Source organism: Anabrus simplex, chromosome 1 (assembly GCF_040414725.1).
Source record: "Anabrus simplex isolate iqAnaSimp1 chromosome 1, ASM4041472v1, whole genome shotgun sequence".
NCBI classification, from domain to species: Eukaryota; Metazoa; Arthropoda; class Insecta; order Orthoptera; family Tettigoniidae; genus Anabrus; species Anabrus simplex.
Window position 1 is genome coordinate 1404852040 of NC_090265.1, and position 20221 is coordinate 1404872260.

At 36.9% G+C, this 20221-nt stretch overlaps 1 protein-coding gene across 1 annotated transcript in view; it reads right to left on the minus strand.

The window, feature by feature from the left end:
• Positions 1-20221, minus strand: part of LOC136858368 (stress-associated endoplasmic reticulum protein 2) — a 40277-nt gene that overhangs the window by 17557 nt on the left and 2499 nt on the right. Inside the window, exon 2 of the mRNA XM_067137855.2 lies at positions 13783-13855. Coding sequence (XP_066993956.1) covers positions 13783-13855 — 73 coding nt within the window. The remainder of the gene's footprint in view (positions 1-13782; positions 13856-20221) is intronic.

Genomic DNA, 20221 nt, shown 5'->3' on the forward strand with positions numbered 1-20221 from the left:
TCTAGTTGAATGCGTGCGGGAAACCTTTCCTGACGCAGATCATAGTTTTGTGAAGAAGAAAATTCAGAATTTAAGAAGAAGCTTCCGAAAAGAAACTAAGAAAATCGAATCCTCTGAGAGAAGTGGAGCAGATGACGTCTATGAACCAACATTATGGTGAGTAAAAATTACTGACTGCTACTGTCAAGTACACATGAAACTAAGTATATAGTTCTATAGAAAATAAGAGGCTATGATTTATCGGTTAATAATTAATAATCATTGCACCACGTAGGTATTATGGTCTTCTACTTTTCAAAGATCAAGATCGTCCTCCGAGTAGCCTAAGCAACTTATCTGCTGTCAACGAAAGTCAGGATGCAACGCTCGGGGATCGAACACAAGACGTAGAGGAGCAGGAAGATGAGAGGGAACGAGAACAAGAAAACGACCTGGTGAGTTAACCCTTAACCCTCGAATTAAAGTTCTCTGTGTTGTCTCTAGTACTCGTATTTAAATGTGAATTTTTATCTCATATGACCTGTATTCATCTTTCACGATTTTGGAGATAGCATTTGCTTTTAAATGATGTATTTAGGCTATACACGTTTTAAGCAAGCTATACTATAGCAAATAAAAGCAATATGTGCAACTTAAGACAAATTATTTTTCATTTTTATTATTATTACTATCGTTATCGCATACCGATTGGTTTCGTTAATAGTTTCACTGAACAAATTATTGGTAAAAAGCAATTGAAAAACTCTATTGAGTCTCTGGTTTCATACCTCACGGTAGTTTTTAGGCTAAACGGTGATTTATTGATACCGGGATCAGTTGATTTATAATTGTGCCAGCCGTCAGTATCAGGCACATGTTGGGATACGGTGCATAAGCCGAACATCGCCAGTTCAATTTTAGGGTATAAGGAAGATGAAGAGGTGCGAAAATACTGTGGTTTTGTGTGTTACCCGACATATACAACATTGAACAGTAAACTATATACGACTAGAAGAGCACATGGCGAGCATGTTTGTTTACTACCACTTGACCTTTCACGTGCGTGAGTGGACAGCTGACGGCACACTGCCCACTAAATAATAGATTATTGACTGTCTAATAATATCTGGATTCTACAAAGTTTCACGCTGAACCAAAAGATGGCAGTACAGTATAGCATCGTTTATTTCGTCAGCTAAGAAACGGCAGATGAGCGATGGGCGATACAATGTCATGCCGGGTCTCGCCCGACATGCGACCGGAACGGGAATATCGTAATGTCGGGCCTCACCCGACAGATGAGTGGTAAGGGTTAAAATGTGTTATTTATTCGTTTTCGTGTCGTGTATAAATAAAACACCACCATGAACATTGTAACCATGACGTTAACATATTATATATCGCTTACATATTTTTTATTATCATATACATATTCAAAATTTAAGATAGATTCATGAAAATTAAAATATAACTAAAGACAAAATAGAAATAAACATAAACTTAACTCACTTTACACCACATGTGAGTGACAAGGACCTCACCTTAAAACATGAATGTTACAAAACAAGGAATTTAAGTTAACATTAGCTTACATTTATATCTACATTCCATTTACAAAGAATTGAATGAAGTTTACGTATTGAAATAACCTAAAAATAAACAAAGTAGCAAGATAAAAAGGGAAATTCCTTCCTGGTTGAAAAACAATTCATGAAACATTCTTTTTAACACAGAACTACAGCAGGACAAGCTTTATGGATAATTAAAGATTAAAGTTAAAAATGATTTAAAAGAAAGCTTGCCTCAAGATCAAGTTGAGAGGGGAATAATTTTGAAACAATCCTATTTAAAATTCTTACAGCCTTCTAGGTTAAATAAAATATATTAAATTGTTTAACCTATTAACATAAAATTTCGAGTATACTCAGGAATGTCGCTTTCTGATCGGTACATATTTTAAAAGCCCGTTTCTTGTTGTTTCTTAATATATCCGCTAGATGTTTGTGAAATCACTCTTTTAGGTTCTTGTTTTTGCCAACAGACGTGTGTTAAGACCTTAAGATTGTCCTAAATCTTGTGCCTCTGTCCTACAGCAGTGTGCTTACATTAGGCCTTCCCAGTTATCACTTCATCCTGCCACGAAACTCTCCCTCTATTGTTAAAAAGGTGAAGGTACTCTTCCCTATTTTGTTTTGCCTCTAAAGGTGTGTTCCGGGTGGAGGTGTGCTGTAAAGGAACCATATTAACATTCAAGCTCTCATTTCTCCATAATCCTAATTCTGTTTCATGTGTTACCAGATTTTCTCTATCAATGTTGGAAGGAGTGAAGTAGTTGGAACTTCTGCGCATTAAGAAATTATGAAGTACACACACCGCCAATATAACCTTATTAATCTTTTGTGGCTGCATATTAATAGTTGTGTGTAAAACCCTGAATCTTGAACACATTAAGCCGAATGTATTTTCAACTACATTTCGCGCTCGTGATAGTCTATAGTTAAAGACTCGTTTTTCATATGTTAATTTCTGTTGTGGCTTTAAAATGCGTTTGTGTAATGCAAACGCCTCATCTGCAACGAATATGAAGTTCAGTCCTTCGTCCGTTTCTTTGTTACCTGGTAAACACAATTCTCCATTCTGCAAGCATGTGTGAAACGTTGAACTCTCAATAACGCCCCCATCGGACATTCTACCTTGTTTCCCAATGTCAACATATAGAAATTCATGTCCAGAATTTACAATAGCTAGCAAAACGACACTGTAGAATTTCTTGTAGTTAGAGGGCTCCAGATCCTGGTGGTTTAGTGATTCTAATGTGCTTGCCGTCGATGCTTCCACCACAGTTAATAATTTGCCAATGGTTCTTGAATCCTATTGCCACTTCTTTCCACTCTTCTTCAGTATTTGGCATCTACAACAAGAAAAAGTGCACGGTTGTAGTTGTGTTGAATGATACGTCATACTACAAGGGCTCGGATGTTTAGGACCTAAAAATCATCCAAATATGCATGCAAATATGATCTTGGAATTAACAAAATGTCACTCAAGAATAACAAAATATGGCCTGGTCCATTTAAAATAAAAATTACAACTGCAGAATTTGTGCTAAATTCTTGCATTATTATTATTATTATTATTATTATTATTATTATTTTGCTAATGGCTTTACGTCGCACTGACAACGATGGGATAGGAAAGGGCTAGGAGTTGGAAGGAAGCGGCCATGGCCTTAATTAAAGTACAGCCCCAGCATTTGCCTGGTGTGAAAATGAGAAACCACGGAAAACCATCTTTAGGGCTGCCGACAGTGGGATATGTACCTACTAACTCACGGATGCAAGCTCATAGCTGCGCGCTCCTAACCGCACGGCCAACTCGCCCGGTTTATTATTATTATTATCATTATTAGTATTATTATATCAGACTTCCGATATTTATTTATTTTAGTATGTATTTATTTGAATACTGTTGTGTACATTTACCATCTTTTCTATTGGTCTTAAATCCTCTCTTAGAATTATGTTGTGTTGGTCATCATGTCATGAAAGGTAGACTATTACTTTTTCGGACCTGGACGTATAATTAAATAACGTTGTACAGCGACTATATATGTGGGTTTTTTGGTGTTTTAGTGTTTTACGTCGCACCGACACAGATATGTCTTATGGCGACGATGGAATAGGAAAGGCCTAGGAATTAAGGTAAAGCCCCGGCATTTGCCTGGTGTGAAAATGGGAAACCACGGAGAACCATCTTCAGGGCTGCCGACAGTGGGGCTCGAACCCACTATTTCCCGATTACTGAATACTGGCCGCACTTACGCGACTGCAGCTATCGAGCTCGGTACTATTTATGTTAAAGTAAACGAGCTAGTGACAGGGATCTTCTCTTGTTCTACATACAGCTACCATTAAATATGAATAAAATATGAAGATATTAACAACAACAAAAAAATTCCTAATGGTAAAATAAATAGAAACCACTTATTAGTGATGAGAATGACTGAATTTGCATTAAATATCCTTTAGAAGTGCAAAAGAATGTTGGGAATAAAATATGACTTTCCATATAGGCCTACATCCGAGCCCTGGCCATCACTTAAGAATAGAACTCGTAAATGTAAAATTAAAATCTTACAATAGCCAAATGTTTTTTTTTTTTTTTTTTTTTTTGCAAATTTATGTATTTATTAATGTACTTATTTATTTATTTTATGCCTTACACTTATTACCGAATTTAATCCATAGCTTGTAATTCTTTTTCAATTTTCAACGATATAGAATATTTTATGGCTCATGTAAAACCAGGTTTTAGTTAAATGCGACATTTTCATTCTTAATCCATAATATACTACAGTATAAGATATGGACATCAATTAAAGTAGTCCGCATCATGTGTGGTATTTTTTTCAGTTTTTCAGGGAACCTCCATCTGTACCAAAAAAAAAAAAAAAAAAAAAAATTGAAAACATCTAAGAGGCTGGAGGTTGACATGGCAAGTTTTATTCAATCTTGCAGTGCCGTGCTAAATGAGAAGCCCAAGGAGAGTGATGTCTGTGATGCCCTAGGAAAGTAAGTTTCCCAGAAACTGAGGAAAATGAATGGCACTCAGCAAATTTATGCCGAAGCTCTCATCCAGAAAATAATAACGAAAGGGCTACTGGAGAAACTAAATGAAAATACAGACGTCGTAGATTTACGACCGCAACCTTATTTTCATTCAACCCCAAACAATTCACAACAGGCTACAGATACCTTTATACCAGAGCAGTCTATGTCGTCGCCAAACTCCAGTACATCATCTACAGCTTCAGAATCCCACCCCACTATGTAGAAAAATAAGTGTAGCAACAATGGCATTATATTTTTTGTAAAATATTTCCTGGTGGATTGTGTAATATTTTTTTTCATATTTTAAATATAGTAATTTTGCAATTTCAGTGTTGTCATTCATATTTATTTATTTAAACTTACCTTCATATATTCATCCTTCAGAAGCTCGTATGTGACTTCACACGTTTCCGGTATTATACGCCCCAATGTTTGAGCTGCAATACCTGCGGTAAATTTCAAATCTTCGAAAGACCGCCCGGTAGCTAAAAATCTCAGTGTCGCAATCAAGCGTTCTTCAGGTGATATGCTTTGTCGCATTACAGTGTCCTCCTTCTTCAGCTTAGAAGCTACAATACCTGCAATAAATACAGTGAATATGTTATCAACTAGACTGTTCACCAGTAATAGCTACGAAACGTAAGTCATTATGCATATGTATTACAAATCAAACTTAACGTAATAACAAGAAAAATCCATACATGCTTACCTAACAGCATATCATAATCGCTGTGGTCCATTCGCAAATAATTTTCGTAATCATCCGGTTCATTTTCTCTCAAGTGTTGTATGAGACGCATGTGACTAGAGCTGTCTTGCTGTCTTATCCATGATTTCATCCATTTCGATCGATTTTTCTTTTTGCAAGATTTAACATATAACAAAATGCACATTGCAGCAGCCGCAACAGCAAATTTTCTTTTTCTCTGGACACTGTCTGCTTCGATGTCCATCGCACAGCTCTAAGTACGGCAGATCCGACCGGCAAGGATTTCAAACTAGTTTGAAAGGCCAGCGGATGAGACTTGGCCTGCCGAGAGCTCACAAACCATTCCATTAACGGGAGGGTCTGAAATGTTGACAGATCATGTTGCACAACACGACAGGCCTGGTGTCACAGTTGGTGGCGAGCAGCAGGCCGGGTCTCTGAAGGTCACGCCTGGCAGGTGGTCTGTCGGATCTGGCCCCAAAGGCAAGGCCAGCGAAAAAACCTGTCCGCGTATGGCCAGCTAATGACTGTTAAAATTCCTGACCCTGCCGGGAATTGAACCCGGGACCCCTGTGACCAAATGCCAGCACGTTAACCATTTAGCCATGGAGCCGGACTGACAATAAGAGTATGAGCAGGACACGTACCAAGTGCAACCTTATACTACAGGGAGAAAAAAATTGAATATGTGCAGGCTTTCAATTAACTGGGAAGTACAATATCAATTGATGGAATTACCGAACTACAAGCTCAGAGTAGAGTAAGAAAGGGAACCAAAATTATTTCAGTGTAGGAGAATGAAGTTCCCCTGAAGAGCCAAACGGACCATGTTTAAAACATATCTCCTGTCTATCATGACATACAGCCTGGAGTGCCAAATTAAAACATGTGAATTGAAGTTTCTGCAGTCAGCCATGCAGAATACCAGAGAGGAATTTCGGAATGAGAAAGTTAGAGAAAAGATGCAGGTAGGTCTGTCAGTGGCAGAATGATAGTGATGTATGACTCAAGTGGTTTGGACATGTGAAGAAAATAAGAGAGAGACAAACACCAAGACAATACTTGGACAGGAATGTACAGAGGAAAAGACCAATACGATGACCCACGCGGAGGTGGCTGGATCAGATCAAAGATATAACGATGAGTGAAAACACTGACTGCTCAAGTCCATCTCCCTTAACCAAGTCCAGTGAGGTCCCATGTCCATAATACCAATCATGTGGTCAATGCTTTAATACTGGGTTATGTTTGTTAGGTTTCATGTGTCTACAGATAAACTTAATCGTATTCTACGGTGATATGTGCAAATTGCCCAGTTTGTAATTAGTGATCATAAAAACAGTGTTCTCCACAGGACCTTTTTAATGGGCGCACCGCGATTCCATTTCTACAGACCACCCATCTAACATAACCTAGTGCTAGTTACATAATATTAATACATATGAGTCATCAGATTTCCCAATTAAAATGTTAATACTGTAAAACTGCTTATTTACAGTATATGATAAATATTCATTATTGTCAGTATAACTGCCTTGATTATATCAGAGATTATATGTTTAGCTTGACTATCGCAGAGTGTCATGCGTGAGGGTGTCTGGATTACGGTACCAGGGAATCGCATGCAAGCTCAAGTCTGCATGACTAGAGTTTGAGGTTTTTAGCATTTGAGATAAATATGTTGAAACTTTGTCAGTTTATGTGCCTTCATCTTAAATGACCCCTATGAGTGGTTTTTAGCAATTTCGAATTAGTGATAAAATGGTAAATTGGTTCAAAATGCAAAATTATACAACTGATTTGAAATTCTTGGTTTTATGCAAAATAAATATATTTAAAAACGACGCATTTTTCGTAAAAATAAGATATATATCTAATTTATTTCAGGGGAAAGAATTATTATGGCACCTTAAATCTTTCAATGTGTGGAATATCTTTCAACGGCCAAAGAGCAGTGCAAAGAACAACCAATCAAACAGCTTACTATACTTTCAAGCACACGCGTTCATTTGCTTTGTGTTGACCTTTGATCATAGTCTGTTATTCTTGACATATGTGTTGAGTAGTAATTCTGTTTTAAAGTTGCAACCGCTCCGGGTTAAACATTCTTTGCCCGATACCTCCATTTTCTAACTCGTCGTTGGGCAGCCTAGTTTGACGAAATGGAGTCGCTCAGCGGATACCTCAGGGTTTACTTATGGCAAGTAGGACATGTAATCCTACTGTAGAATTCGCTTTACGTGAATCCAAGAGAATTCCAACTCACGGGTGATACCTATCGTTACTCATGACATAATGATAATCATCTCCGACAACCTAATTAGAATATTGATCTCGAGAGAACTTACCTTGGTTAAATGAACACTTAATTATACGGTACCTTACTTAGCTAGTAGTTAACTTACAATCTAGACAGTAATTAAAGAACTCATGACACCAGCAATTAGAAAAATAACAAAATATTTATTAATAAAATATTAAATAACTAACTTCATATTATGCAACGCATTATTCAAAATAACTGAAAATACGTAATGAAAATGAGTCAGCGCTGGCTCGTATAATAAAATGAAATAATATTCAGTATTTAAATTATTTAAAATGATCAGTTCCTTTGCGAAGTTGAAGTTCAATATTTGCTCATTTACAACAGATCACTGGACACATCTGAGGTCCACCTCGCATTTGAATTATAAGTATAACATCGACACAATTAACTCATTCCGAAAGTTCACTTTCTTTAGTTGTATTTAAACAATCTCACTTGGATACAATATCCAGCCGCAATGCATCACAAACAGATTAATAAATTAAGTGTGAATTAATTGGAATTACGTTTAATTAGATCTGAGTGAATTATAGGAAACCTAAAATAGAACTGAATATATTAAGTTAGGTTTTAATGAAATCCGAAGACATGATTTTGTTGCAACGATCTCGTTGTGCATTGAAACTCCTTACGAACTAAGGCGTTCTTTCCTAATGCCAGATAAATACGGCTCCTACCCTACCCTTTCCCTAGCTGAAGTTCGTTAAAGAAATGTTCGTTCAAACGGAGAAAATTAACCAATCTAGCTATCTATCTATCTAACTTCAGCGTAATCTTTGGTTGTCTCACACATGCCTTAATAGGTTCAATGTCCCTTTTATTAGTTATCTTTCAATAACATTCAACCACAATGCAAGCTACTTTACTCTCTTGCAATTAACATGGAAGCGCTAAGCTGCGAGGTTTGGAAAACACAATCTCACATATATTGGTGTAGTAATGCTTCTGGTTAACTACAGCTATACAAAGTCGTAGTATTCTAATGTTCATAATAAGTCATCTACACAGAAATACAATTACGTCACGAGCATACATCTATACTAATAAATCCAGTTCGTACCTTGGCTTATGTAGCTCCCGCGGTGTGGGCACTCTTACGTAAATAAATCATAAAATTAACTTGTAGTGTGGCATAACTTAACTTGCAGGTACACGATGGTCCTGCATCGCGTAAAACCTTCTCAAATCACAATACATAACTCGAAACTTTCATCTAATTACCATATTCATATTCTCATAACAACATCAATCTTATATAAACACCGTAGCCTCCATAAAAATATATCGCGGTTCCCAACTTGACGACTACGATAAAATACCACACTGATTCTTAATAATAATTACCAGTCGCAGATTCTCATAACCTACAGACGAAGTTCAATGCCCTTTCTATGAACCAAACTAATGCGTAATTCCATGTTTCTTTCTACACCGCGCACAACCATACGTGACGTCAACTTCATGCATTACTTCAATGTCTATAATCTCCCAGTATGTCATTTCAATCAGCTGTTTCATATTTCTCTTCAAACCTCACGCTTCCTAGAAGTAATCTGGTCGATATAGCATAAACTATTGCCATATTACAAAATCGTAACTTCGAACTTAATTATTTCACACTTCGTTGGTAATCATCACTTGCATTGCTATATTATCGGTCTACAATTGCCATCAGCACATACCTAAGGTACATGTGTAAACAAACAAAAAATTATGCAATAAAATGTTATGAATGACTTAGCTCGTTCATGGTTGTCCCTGGTCCAGCTGTTCCGTTCCCATTGGATGTAGATGGGTCTTCGGTTCGGTCACGGGTTAGACATCTGGAACGTCATCCGCTCCTTCGTTCTGGTAGTACTATCTGGTTACCCGTCGCCTTCCTACGTCATGGCTCGGTCGGATGGTTACCCGTCGCCTTCCTCGTCATCTCCTGGTCGTATGGTAAGATGAATTGTTCCCAGGTCGGTCCATCATATGAATTTAGCACATCATCTTGATCATCTTCTTGACAATCTCATTGTTGAAGATAATGTTGCAATATACTGCCATTTTAATATTCTTCTCTGACGTCGTTTATCCTTAATTTAATTTATTTTTATTTTTCTTCGTAGCTCTTCGTCGTATCCGCAATTTTTTACGTAAGGACTTCAGTACGTTTATTTTCGTCTCAACTGATTTTGAATTCTGGCGAAGACTTATATTTTATTCTAATTCAATCGTTGTATTCTTTCTTTTCTCATACGCAATCCTTTGCGTCTTCAAAAGAAATATTCCGATGACGGTAATTGCGTCCGCTCTCGATGACATGAAAATTCAAGATGAAGATTATTTAATAATAATGTTTTTTCTATTTTTTTTTTTTTTTTTTTTGAGAACAATACTGTAGACCGTCCACTGTCCGTTTTATTCGAATACATGACCATACCATGAAGTATATGGCCCTCTGAGACATCATAGCAGGTGACTATTCCTTGCTTATTTTAGATTACAAGGCCCATACCTTCGGTCGGTGCCATTTTGTAATCTGTCGTGGACGTGCGAACGGGCACAAAGTACAGTAGCGATTTATTGTCTGGTAGCTATGGGTAGAAGCAAAGTGACAAACAGTGTGTTGGGAGTTACAAATCGGATCATTTTTTGTGTAAGCAATACAGATTTACTGATGTGCCGACTTTGCAATCAAAGACTAGAATGGAAGAAGAAAGATGTTTTGGATAAACACTGCAAGAGCAGAAACCATGTGCTACTAAAGGAGCGATTACTTCCCAACCAGCATGTGAACAGCATCGCGTCAAGCGGCAAACCACAATAGCAGAGATGGATAGAAAGGCAAAAAGAGCAAAAAGTGAGAAACAAGCGTTCATTGAGAATACTATGAAGATGTGCCTGCAGACTAATATCCCCATCCACAAGTTGAACCATCCTGTTTTCCGAGACTACCTTGACAAGTAAGTGCTGAATTCAGATATATTTTTGAGCGTCATTTATATTTGTGTTTAAAATGAATTTACGCCATCTTGAGAGGTATAGCCTACCTTACTGCAAAAGAACCACGTGGATGGTTGTTCTGAATTATTACAATTGCTATACGGCCTTATTGAATTTTAGGTTAGGTATCTTAAACTTTCAACCATAAACCACATGGATGCACATTTCCTAACATGACTTCGTGGAATTTTAGGTTAGGTTATTCAAATTTTTGACCAAAAAAAGCAAATAAACATGGATGGACATTATTTTAAAACGTTACAATTTAATAGACAATCTTTCTTGCTTTTCATGTTCATAAATGGAAGTTTATAGGGAAAAGCTTCAAAACTCGTTTAGTGATTTGCTAGGCCAGCACTACAAATGTTTTAAGTATTTGTCATTACCTCTATACATATTTATAATTATTAGCATGTTTAACAAAATTTTATTTGTCCCAGGATCAGGAGATCTACCTCAAGGTAGAACCCTTAGCAGATATTACGTTCCACATTGCGGAGTTTCGGCAAAGGCAGAGGTGAATGCTGCATTGGACGGGAAGCCCATTTCAGTAATCGCAGGCGAGGTGTCGGACAACCGAGGCAGATATATCTTTGCTGTTCTATTCAGGACGATCACGCCAACTGCAAAACAAGTTTACTTGGCAAGCTGTCCAGTTTTGGATGCTGCCAACGGGACAACATGCAGCCGAGGCATCACTGATGCTCTCAAAGACTATAATATTGATTATGAAAATGTGCTGGGTTTAGTGTCAGACTCTGCCAGATACACGGGTACACGTTTCCTGGTACAGACGATAATTGGAGACCATCTTCACTTCCAGTGCTTTGCAGATAAGTTGCATCTTGTGGGGGATGTTATTCTCAAGAAACAGTCACAGCTATACAATTTAGTTTCAAAATTTAAGATGGCTTTTCTCCACTGCAGGAAGTTGAAGAACTCCTATCTGAATTTTTTGCAAGATAATTTCTCTGATTTGAATGCACTGTTGTTCCCAGCTCCTGTCATCACCCAACAGAACTCTTGGTTTCCCTCAGTCCAGTATCTTGACAAGTACTTTACAACTCTGGTAGAATTCTTTAGCTCTCTTGATGGGAATTCCCTAAATAGCAGTGGCCATTCAATGTTGGATATGTTTAGAGATCAGGTTCAGATAATGTTTCACGGATATCTGTGAAAATTTATGCAGCACTCACAGTACTGGAGGGATCGGCCTACCCGTATGCTCACAAGTTGTGGGATGATACTTCCACTATTTGTGGAGAATTGAAGAGGTGTGCTGATGGATGGTTTCCATTGGAAACAAGTGACCTGCTGGAGAGTTGCAGAAACAATACGAAGAAAGAGGAAATTAAGGTGCAAGTTAAGCAGTGTATGCTTAAATGCATGACTGAGCTCTCAAAGCACATGAGCGAGTGATACTAACGTATTTTTCAACGACGTGTGCAATTTATTTAATCCTGCAGTTGCAGGGCAAAACAGTGCTTTGGAACCCAAATCACTTGTTTCTTTGAAGCATAAGCTGCAATTTTTAAGACGCGTCACTGTTGATCAGTTTGTCGAGGGCTGCGAGGCATATCACCAACAGATGTTGCAGAACATTAAAACGGAAAGAAACACTGACGCTGTTCAAATGTTGATGGCACTTAGGTCAAATTTGGTCTTGGCAGCACTGCAGTGCATTTGGGCCCCTATGAACAGCGTCGATGTAGAGAGGTTTCTATAGCAAGTATAATATGACTGATAGGCGGTCTCGAATGAAGGACACCATTCAAACAATTGGCATGTTGTACTTCAATTAACATTGAAATTCCTCTTCCTTGTAGGTCTGTTGTACTGTGATAAATGAATACATTCAGAATGTTGAAAGGGAGAGAAAATGTCGAGTGAATGAACTACTGTATAAGTGTAAATAAGTGAATAATAATATATTAACTTAGTAGGTATGTGAAGCAACTAATGTACGTAGGGCTTGCCCTTTTTCGCTAGACCATTCATAAAATGTATGATTTGTGGTAAAAATAAATAAATAAATAAATAAATAAATAAATAAATAAATAAATAAATAAATAAATAAATAAATAATAATAATAATAATAATAATAATAATCCCCACAATTAGAACTGAGGCCTCATCTACACAACCACATGATGTACACAAGGAGAAATGTGATATATATGAACCTACAATCCTATATTTCCTGAGAAATACAATCTTGACTCCATAGATGTATTAGGATTGATGATAGGAGCAAGAGGCAACATTACTCACATATTTCACAACTTTTGTAAGAAATTTAATTTGGATAACCAATTTACTAAGGACATTGAGTTTGCAGCCCTGAAAGACTCTTTAACAATAGTGAGAAATCATTATTTTATACTCTTAGTTATATCTTTGTCTTATAAGGAGTTCCTCATGGATCGCAAAGTTAATTACAGTATTGATGAGATTTTTACTGAGTAATAGGTATAATATGGCATGCCAATCATTTATAGTCATATATTACACAACCTTTGTAGTTGTCAATCCACTTTTTATGTAAGCTCTGTCTTTTTGGCAGCCTCCAAATGAGGGAAGCAGAAATAATATGTTTCACTCTCTCAAGACAAGAGAGAAGGAGGAGGCAAATCATTCATAAACATACAACCCAGCTCGCTGGAAGGATACAAAGTTGATTAAAACTTGTCCACTACTCAAGTTCAAGGAGTAAACAAAAGAATCAAATAAATAAATAATATTGGCATTAATAATAAATGTACCAGTAATATAGCAAAATATATTATGGAATTACCCATCCTGTTCCCACTTTCCTCAAATTTTGTTAATACACAAACATCCTCCCAACACATTTTAAAATTATATCTTAAAATGAGATCATATTTGCATATAATATGTAGTATTTAATAAAGGAATACTGGGCAGCTATACACAACATAGTAACAAAGTCACCTCTAACAACCTCTGAACATAACTAAAAAAGTTCATAAAAGTTTACGAGCTGCCAGCAAATCATTACTTCATTCTTATCGCTGAAATAAAGCAAAAAGATTACACTTTTGTCCTTGACATCAAACTAAAACGTGATTGGAGATAAGACGATAAAAAACCAAGTTTAATAGACAATATACTGCAGGACATGAAAAAGCAATGTAGAAATATTCACCTGAGCCACACACCACAAAGATGAACAGAGCTAAGAGTCCGGGGCCAACAGGATACTTCTCATCCAAGGGTTTCTGTAAATTTAAAATTACATATATAAGTTACAAAAATTTCCTCAAAATGTAAACAAAGTAGTTTTATGCAACTGTTGATATTATGAACATAGCTATTGGACCTTCAGTTTTATTCAGAATCTGAAAGTTTCATTTTTTTAAAAATCCTATGAGCATTGTCCAGAATCTGAACCGCAGCAGCCTTAGCAAGAAGCCAGTGGTTACATTATTCTATTATCGCATCTCTCTCTCTCCATAAAATGCCCTTCCTCTTTCCTCAATAAAATCTTAAAAACTTGCCTTTCCTATTCAACCAAGGACGAAAGACTTACCTTAACACAGCAGGCCTACCCTAAGAGACAAAATTCATTTTGACTGATAACATTTCCTGTACCTGGCCAGTTCTAGAATGAAATAAATATCCATAATAATCAGTGAAATGGAGAGAGCAATATAACAAAGTTTCAGCAACTATTCAAATAAAATACATGCTAAACATTAAAGAAATGGAAAGAAAAAATCCCAAAAAAAGAACCAGCTATCCTGTGAAGATTTTGAATATCAGTCTTTTCCAACCAACAATAGAGGTATATTTGTCAGGGTGTTTCAGATTTAAACTATCACTACTCTAATTACAGTTTTAAGACAAGAAGACTAAAACCCTGATTCAATTTAAGAAACATTCAAAATTTTAACAAATATTAACAAGGGAAAGGAGTTGTTTAGCTGAGGCAGTAAAGGAGAACTCCGTTTACCCAGGAGGATCTTTAGACTTTCCTTTCTTATTCAACCAAAACATTTATAAGAAAGAGTATAATGAGCTTTCAAATTAAGTGAAGTTTACATGGTTATACGGACACTAAAGTCGGTCCATCAGCTAATAATTCCATACAAAAACTTCTGTCCAGTTTATTTTTAATTTTAGAAAAACAGGAATATCAGCAGTTGGAAAAACCGGAAGAAAAGTAGATTTAAGTATCAGGAAAAACCTAGTAATGTGTTGCATAAGGGTAGAAGTACTATTAATTAGAAACATGGAACAAATTTTAAAAAGTTGGGTTGGTACAGCAAACATTATAACAGGGAAAAAAAGTAAAGTAAATATTAATTTAATATTAAAATATTAAATTAATATTAAATTTTTAAAAAATAACTCTACCAAGCTCTGAAGACAAGAAACAGTTATATATCAATTATGTCCCAGGAGAAGAATGATGGCATCACAGAGAGATTGATGGGGAAAAAAAAAAAAAAAAAAATTGGTAAGTTGTTCAACACCAAATATTTGAGTCAAAATAACATTTCTAGTAACCCCTCAAATGAAGAATAAGAGACCTCTCTGGTGTGTAAATAATACAGTCAATTCACTATTCACAGATGTGATCAAAAAAGTAGGAATCCAAAACAGACGTTGCTCCAAGAAGTGAATTGTTTTTAGGAGCATTACAAAATTATACACTTCTGACACATCGGTTGGAAATTATGGAAAGAGATATGAGAAAGTATCATTATTGAAACATAATATGAGGAAGAACGTGGTTTCAGAAACAGAAGAACAGGTATGATTTTTGGTAATAAGTACATTATAGAAAAATATTTGGAGAAGAAACAAGCTACCATATTTGTCCTTTTTAAATACAGATAAAAATTATGACAATGTAGGCCTGAAGTATCATATCTGTGAGAATGCATTGCATGAAGAAAAAAGTTCTTACATCCCCCACAAACAAGATTAAAATTAATTACAAGTACTTCTATCTTAACAGATAAGGAATAAAACAAGGAAGCATGCAATTTAATTAAATATAAATAAATGCCTACTCTCCTCACACTTGGGCATTAAATGAATTCTTATTGTATGTATGTTCAGTCCCCAGCCCTAAGACTGGTTGGATCCTCAACAGCTCTGCCATCAGCTGTCATAGATGGCCTAGGTATCACTGAAGAGGCATACGAGGAAAGTGAGGAGTGATGTACTTTCCCGTAGCTTTCCTCACCGAGCCAGAAGTTACTATTACATATCAGTCTGCCAAGCCCACCGACCATATGAAAAACATTTTTACACTATTCATAGCAGGGACTGGCTGCATAAGGAATGGCATTACTTTTTTTTTTTTTTTTTGCTAGGGGCTTTACGTCGCACCGACACAAAGCCCCTAGCAAAAAAAAAAAAAAAAAAGCCAAGATAGACAGCTCAATGAAATTAACAAAATTGCTCTAGCCTATACCACAAGACATAGTGCGCTGTATACACTAGGTCCTACCACAAAGGCATGAATTCTTATTATAATTACATATAATAAATGTAAAATAAATTTATTTCACGCCTACATCTGTGACAAAGTTAAGGCTTATGGCCCTCTCTTACACTTAACCACGTAATATCTAAAATAAACATCAGAAAACAGAATAACAAAATAAAAATCCTAACCTCATTCATTCTTCCATTAATACTGACATTCACACAAGCTGGTTGCTGGTTATATATTTAATAGGTAATCTCAGCAAAACCACTTGAAAGAAGCTAAAGGGGTGCAATTCCTAACACTAACTGGAAGGTAATTCCATAGCCTTGTACTAGGCACTTGAAAGGAGCAGTTATATGATGATGAGCGATGCACAGAAATTGAGTGTGTAGTAGTTGATTGCGTGTTATGTTCATGAGAGGAGGAGAGTAAATTAAATTTCGATGATAAATACTGGGGTTTATATTCATTCAGACAAAATATGAGAGTTGCTATGTGAAGATATCTAGTCTATCAATTTTTAACTAGGAGAGTATTTTATAATAGGAGGAGAGATGAATAGTTCTTTTCTTCATGGGGCCTCTAAATATTAGTTCCTAATTAGCGTCGACCTCTAAGATCCTTTGCTACCATGTTTTTCCTTCATTCCCACCTAGATAAACCTGCTCCCTTCACAAAGCTGCAGGTTGCTCTTATTGGGTCGTCTTGGATTTTTTCTCTCTTCACTTGGTATTCCTAGAGTGGAGAGTCTGATTCTACCCAGCACCTCACATTCAAAAAGTATGTGTTCAGCTAATTCCTCTGCTTCATTGAATTTCCTACATATGTTGTCTCTTATTACTCCAATTCTATGTAGGTGTTTTTTCAGATGGCAGTGTCCTGTCAACAGTCCTACTACCCATCTTATATTTTCTCTACTGAGTTTCATCAGTTCTTTAGTATGCTTCTTGTTTGGTCTTTTTATCAGTTCCTTTGCAAGCCTGCATCCTGGTGTATTTTTCCAGTTTTCCATTTGTTTCTTTTGTTCCCATTTACCTATGTAGTGTTGGGCTTGTCCATAGGAAATCCCGCATACAGGTTCTGGGCCTACAAAATGTGTTTCTGCCCCATTCCTGGCCAGTTTATCTGCCTTTACATTTCCTTCTATACCTGCATGCCCTGGTACCCATATTATTTTGACAATGTTGTACTTTGAGAGCTTCAGGAGAAGACAGTTCCTTAATGGCCGCTTGGCTGTCCGTAAAAATGAAAACGTTCTTATTCCTATAGTTCATTTTCAGATTTTCTTCACGACATGTTGTGATAGCTATCATTTCAGCTTGAAAGACTGTAGTGTGTCTGCCCAGGCACATCTGGATTGATCTCGCAGGTCTTCCCCCATTGATCCCTCCTCCTGTGCCATCCACAGTCTTTGAGCCATCAGTCCACCACACTATATCTTCTATTTCAGTATTCAATTTGTTGATATCCCAGTCTTCTTTTTTTATTATCTCGGTCTCGAACGGTTTTTCAAAGTTGTACTTTGGTATCATATGATCAGAAGGCATGTGTAGAACTTCCTCTGCTAATTTTACAGTGTCCTAGATTAGGTCTTGTGCAGTCCAGCACTCTGATTGTGCCTATCTATATGAACTCATTCTAGCCTGTCCTTTTATGATACTGCATAGTGATGGGAGGTCTAGTAAAGTATTCAAGGCTTCTGTCGGTGTAGTTCTCATAGCCCCAGTTATGGCTATGCATGCCATTCTCTGTAGGCTATCTAGCACCGACTTTTCCTTGACTTACTTTCTGCCACCAAATGATTGCAGCATAGGCCATCAACGGTCTAATGATCATTGTGTATATCCACATTACCACGGATGGTCTTAGGCCCCATGTCTTCGCAACGGCTCTTTCACATGCATACAGCAAGTTCTTGGCCCGGGTTATGTTCCTTTCTATATGTGGATTCCAGGTTAGATGTTTATCTAACACTACACCTAGGTGCAGTGTCTGTTCTTCCATGTATATATCTTGCTCAAAGAGCTTCAGTGATCTCTTTCCCTCTAATTTTCTCCTTCTTGTAAAAGGGACCAGAGTTATCTTGTTTGGGTTGACTGATAGTCGTTCTTCCCGACACCAGTTCTCCACAAGGTTGAGTGATCTTTGCATAAGGTCCTGGAAAACACTCATCACCTAACCTCGTACCACAATCACTAGGTCATCCGCGTATCCTCATATAGAAACCCTGTTCGTTGAGCATAGCTATGATTTTGTTCCCCACGAGGTTCCACAGCAGAGGTGAAAGAACTCCCTGAGCACAGCCTCGGGTGGCCCTAACAGTCAGCGTTTCTTCAAAGAGGGTTATCTTCCTTCCGTCTAACATGGATTTAATCCATTTGACGACGGATTTACTCACTTTGTTCTTTTCCAATGCTTTGATCAAAGAGTTATAGGTTGTATTCCTGAAGGCTCCTTCTATATCTAGAAATGCCGCCAGTGCAATTTCTTTATATTCGAGGCTTTTCTCTAGTTTACAAACCAATGGTGGAGTGCTACTTCAGTGCATCTGCCAGGTCTATATGCAAACTGATTTTCATGTAATGTTGAGCTCAAATGCACCGTTCTTCTGATATACTTATCCAGAATTTTCTCCATTGCTTTCAGCATGGAGGAGGTTAAACATAATAGTCTGTATGCTTTGGCTTGGGCATAGTTTGCCCTTCCAGGAAGATATGAGTTAAAAATGTAACTGAAAATATAAACATAATGCAGGATTTCATTGCCTTCTGTAATTTCAATGTTTGTTCCATGGTGGCATTTATCATAACAATATTACAATAATTAAATATTGGAAATATGAGGGTCTAGATAAGTTGAATTTTCAAGCTTAGTGAAAGATGTGATTGGCAAGTTTTGAGAGGGTGAAGTGACGAGTGAATTTTCCTACAGATGCTTGTTATGTGCTCACCCCAGTCTAGTGTGTCACTTATGATAATGCAAAGATTTTTTACAAACTTCTGAAATGGTAGGCTATAACTAACACACCAAGCAAAACTGAAGGCAGTAACTTATTATTTAGGATATTTAGCAGTCTCTGTTGCCATATTATAATAGCTTTTCAGGATTAATTAATAAACAGTTTTCATTACAAAAGGAGCTAATCAGGTTTAAAATAGAATTCATCTGATGAATTCCAAACTCAATATCAACAGCTTTATAGTGATAACATTTGTAGATCATATAAATGATACCTACAGTTGCTGAACTGAGAAGACATATCATTGATATATAGAGTAAACAGAAGAGGTCCTAGCACGGATCCCTGTGGGACACCTGTTTGCTTAGTCTTCCAGTCCGTGGTCATACTGTTTATAACAACACGTTGTCGCCGACTGGTGAGGTATGAAGCAAAGAGCTGAACAGCAGATGGACTCAGATTAAATCTTTATAGTTTTGCTAGTAATATGTCAATATTTACTGTGTCAAAAGCACTACTGAGGTCAAGTAAAATAAGTAGTCACTTTCCACTCAACTATAGCTTTTTTAATGTTGTCTGTAATTCTTAGTAGTGCCGCCCCTGTGCTACGTCCTTTTTTGAAACCAGCACTAAATGGATCACACACTCACTAAATTGAACGATTTCAATAGGTTTTTAATTACTTTATAACTACATTAATGCAAAAGCACTCTCAACAGCCGACCATTCACACGCGCATCCAACAATGGAACAGGTACAGCCCCAACATTTGCTTAGTGTGACAATGGGAAATCAAGGAAAACCATCTACAGGGCTGCCGACAGTGGGGTTCGTACCCACTGTCTCCCGATTGCAAAGCCTAACAGTCCTACTTTTACAACCTTCCTTTCTATTATATCTAATTTTAAGTACAACCAACACTACTTCGTGATCACGTATACCATTTATCACCTCAGTTTCTCAACAGACCTCATATGATTTTATGCTTTTTGCAATGGTAAACCACTGAAAGTCTAGAGAAGTAAATGATAAGTTAACGTGTATATGTGATCACTGCAGGTAGAAATTTTTTGGTAAAGTTGTGTTATACAGAAGTAGCCTATAAAGAATAGCGAGACCCCGAACAATATTGAACGCTCTACTCACCTCGACAGTTGTATCTATGTTAATGTACACATTAAA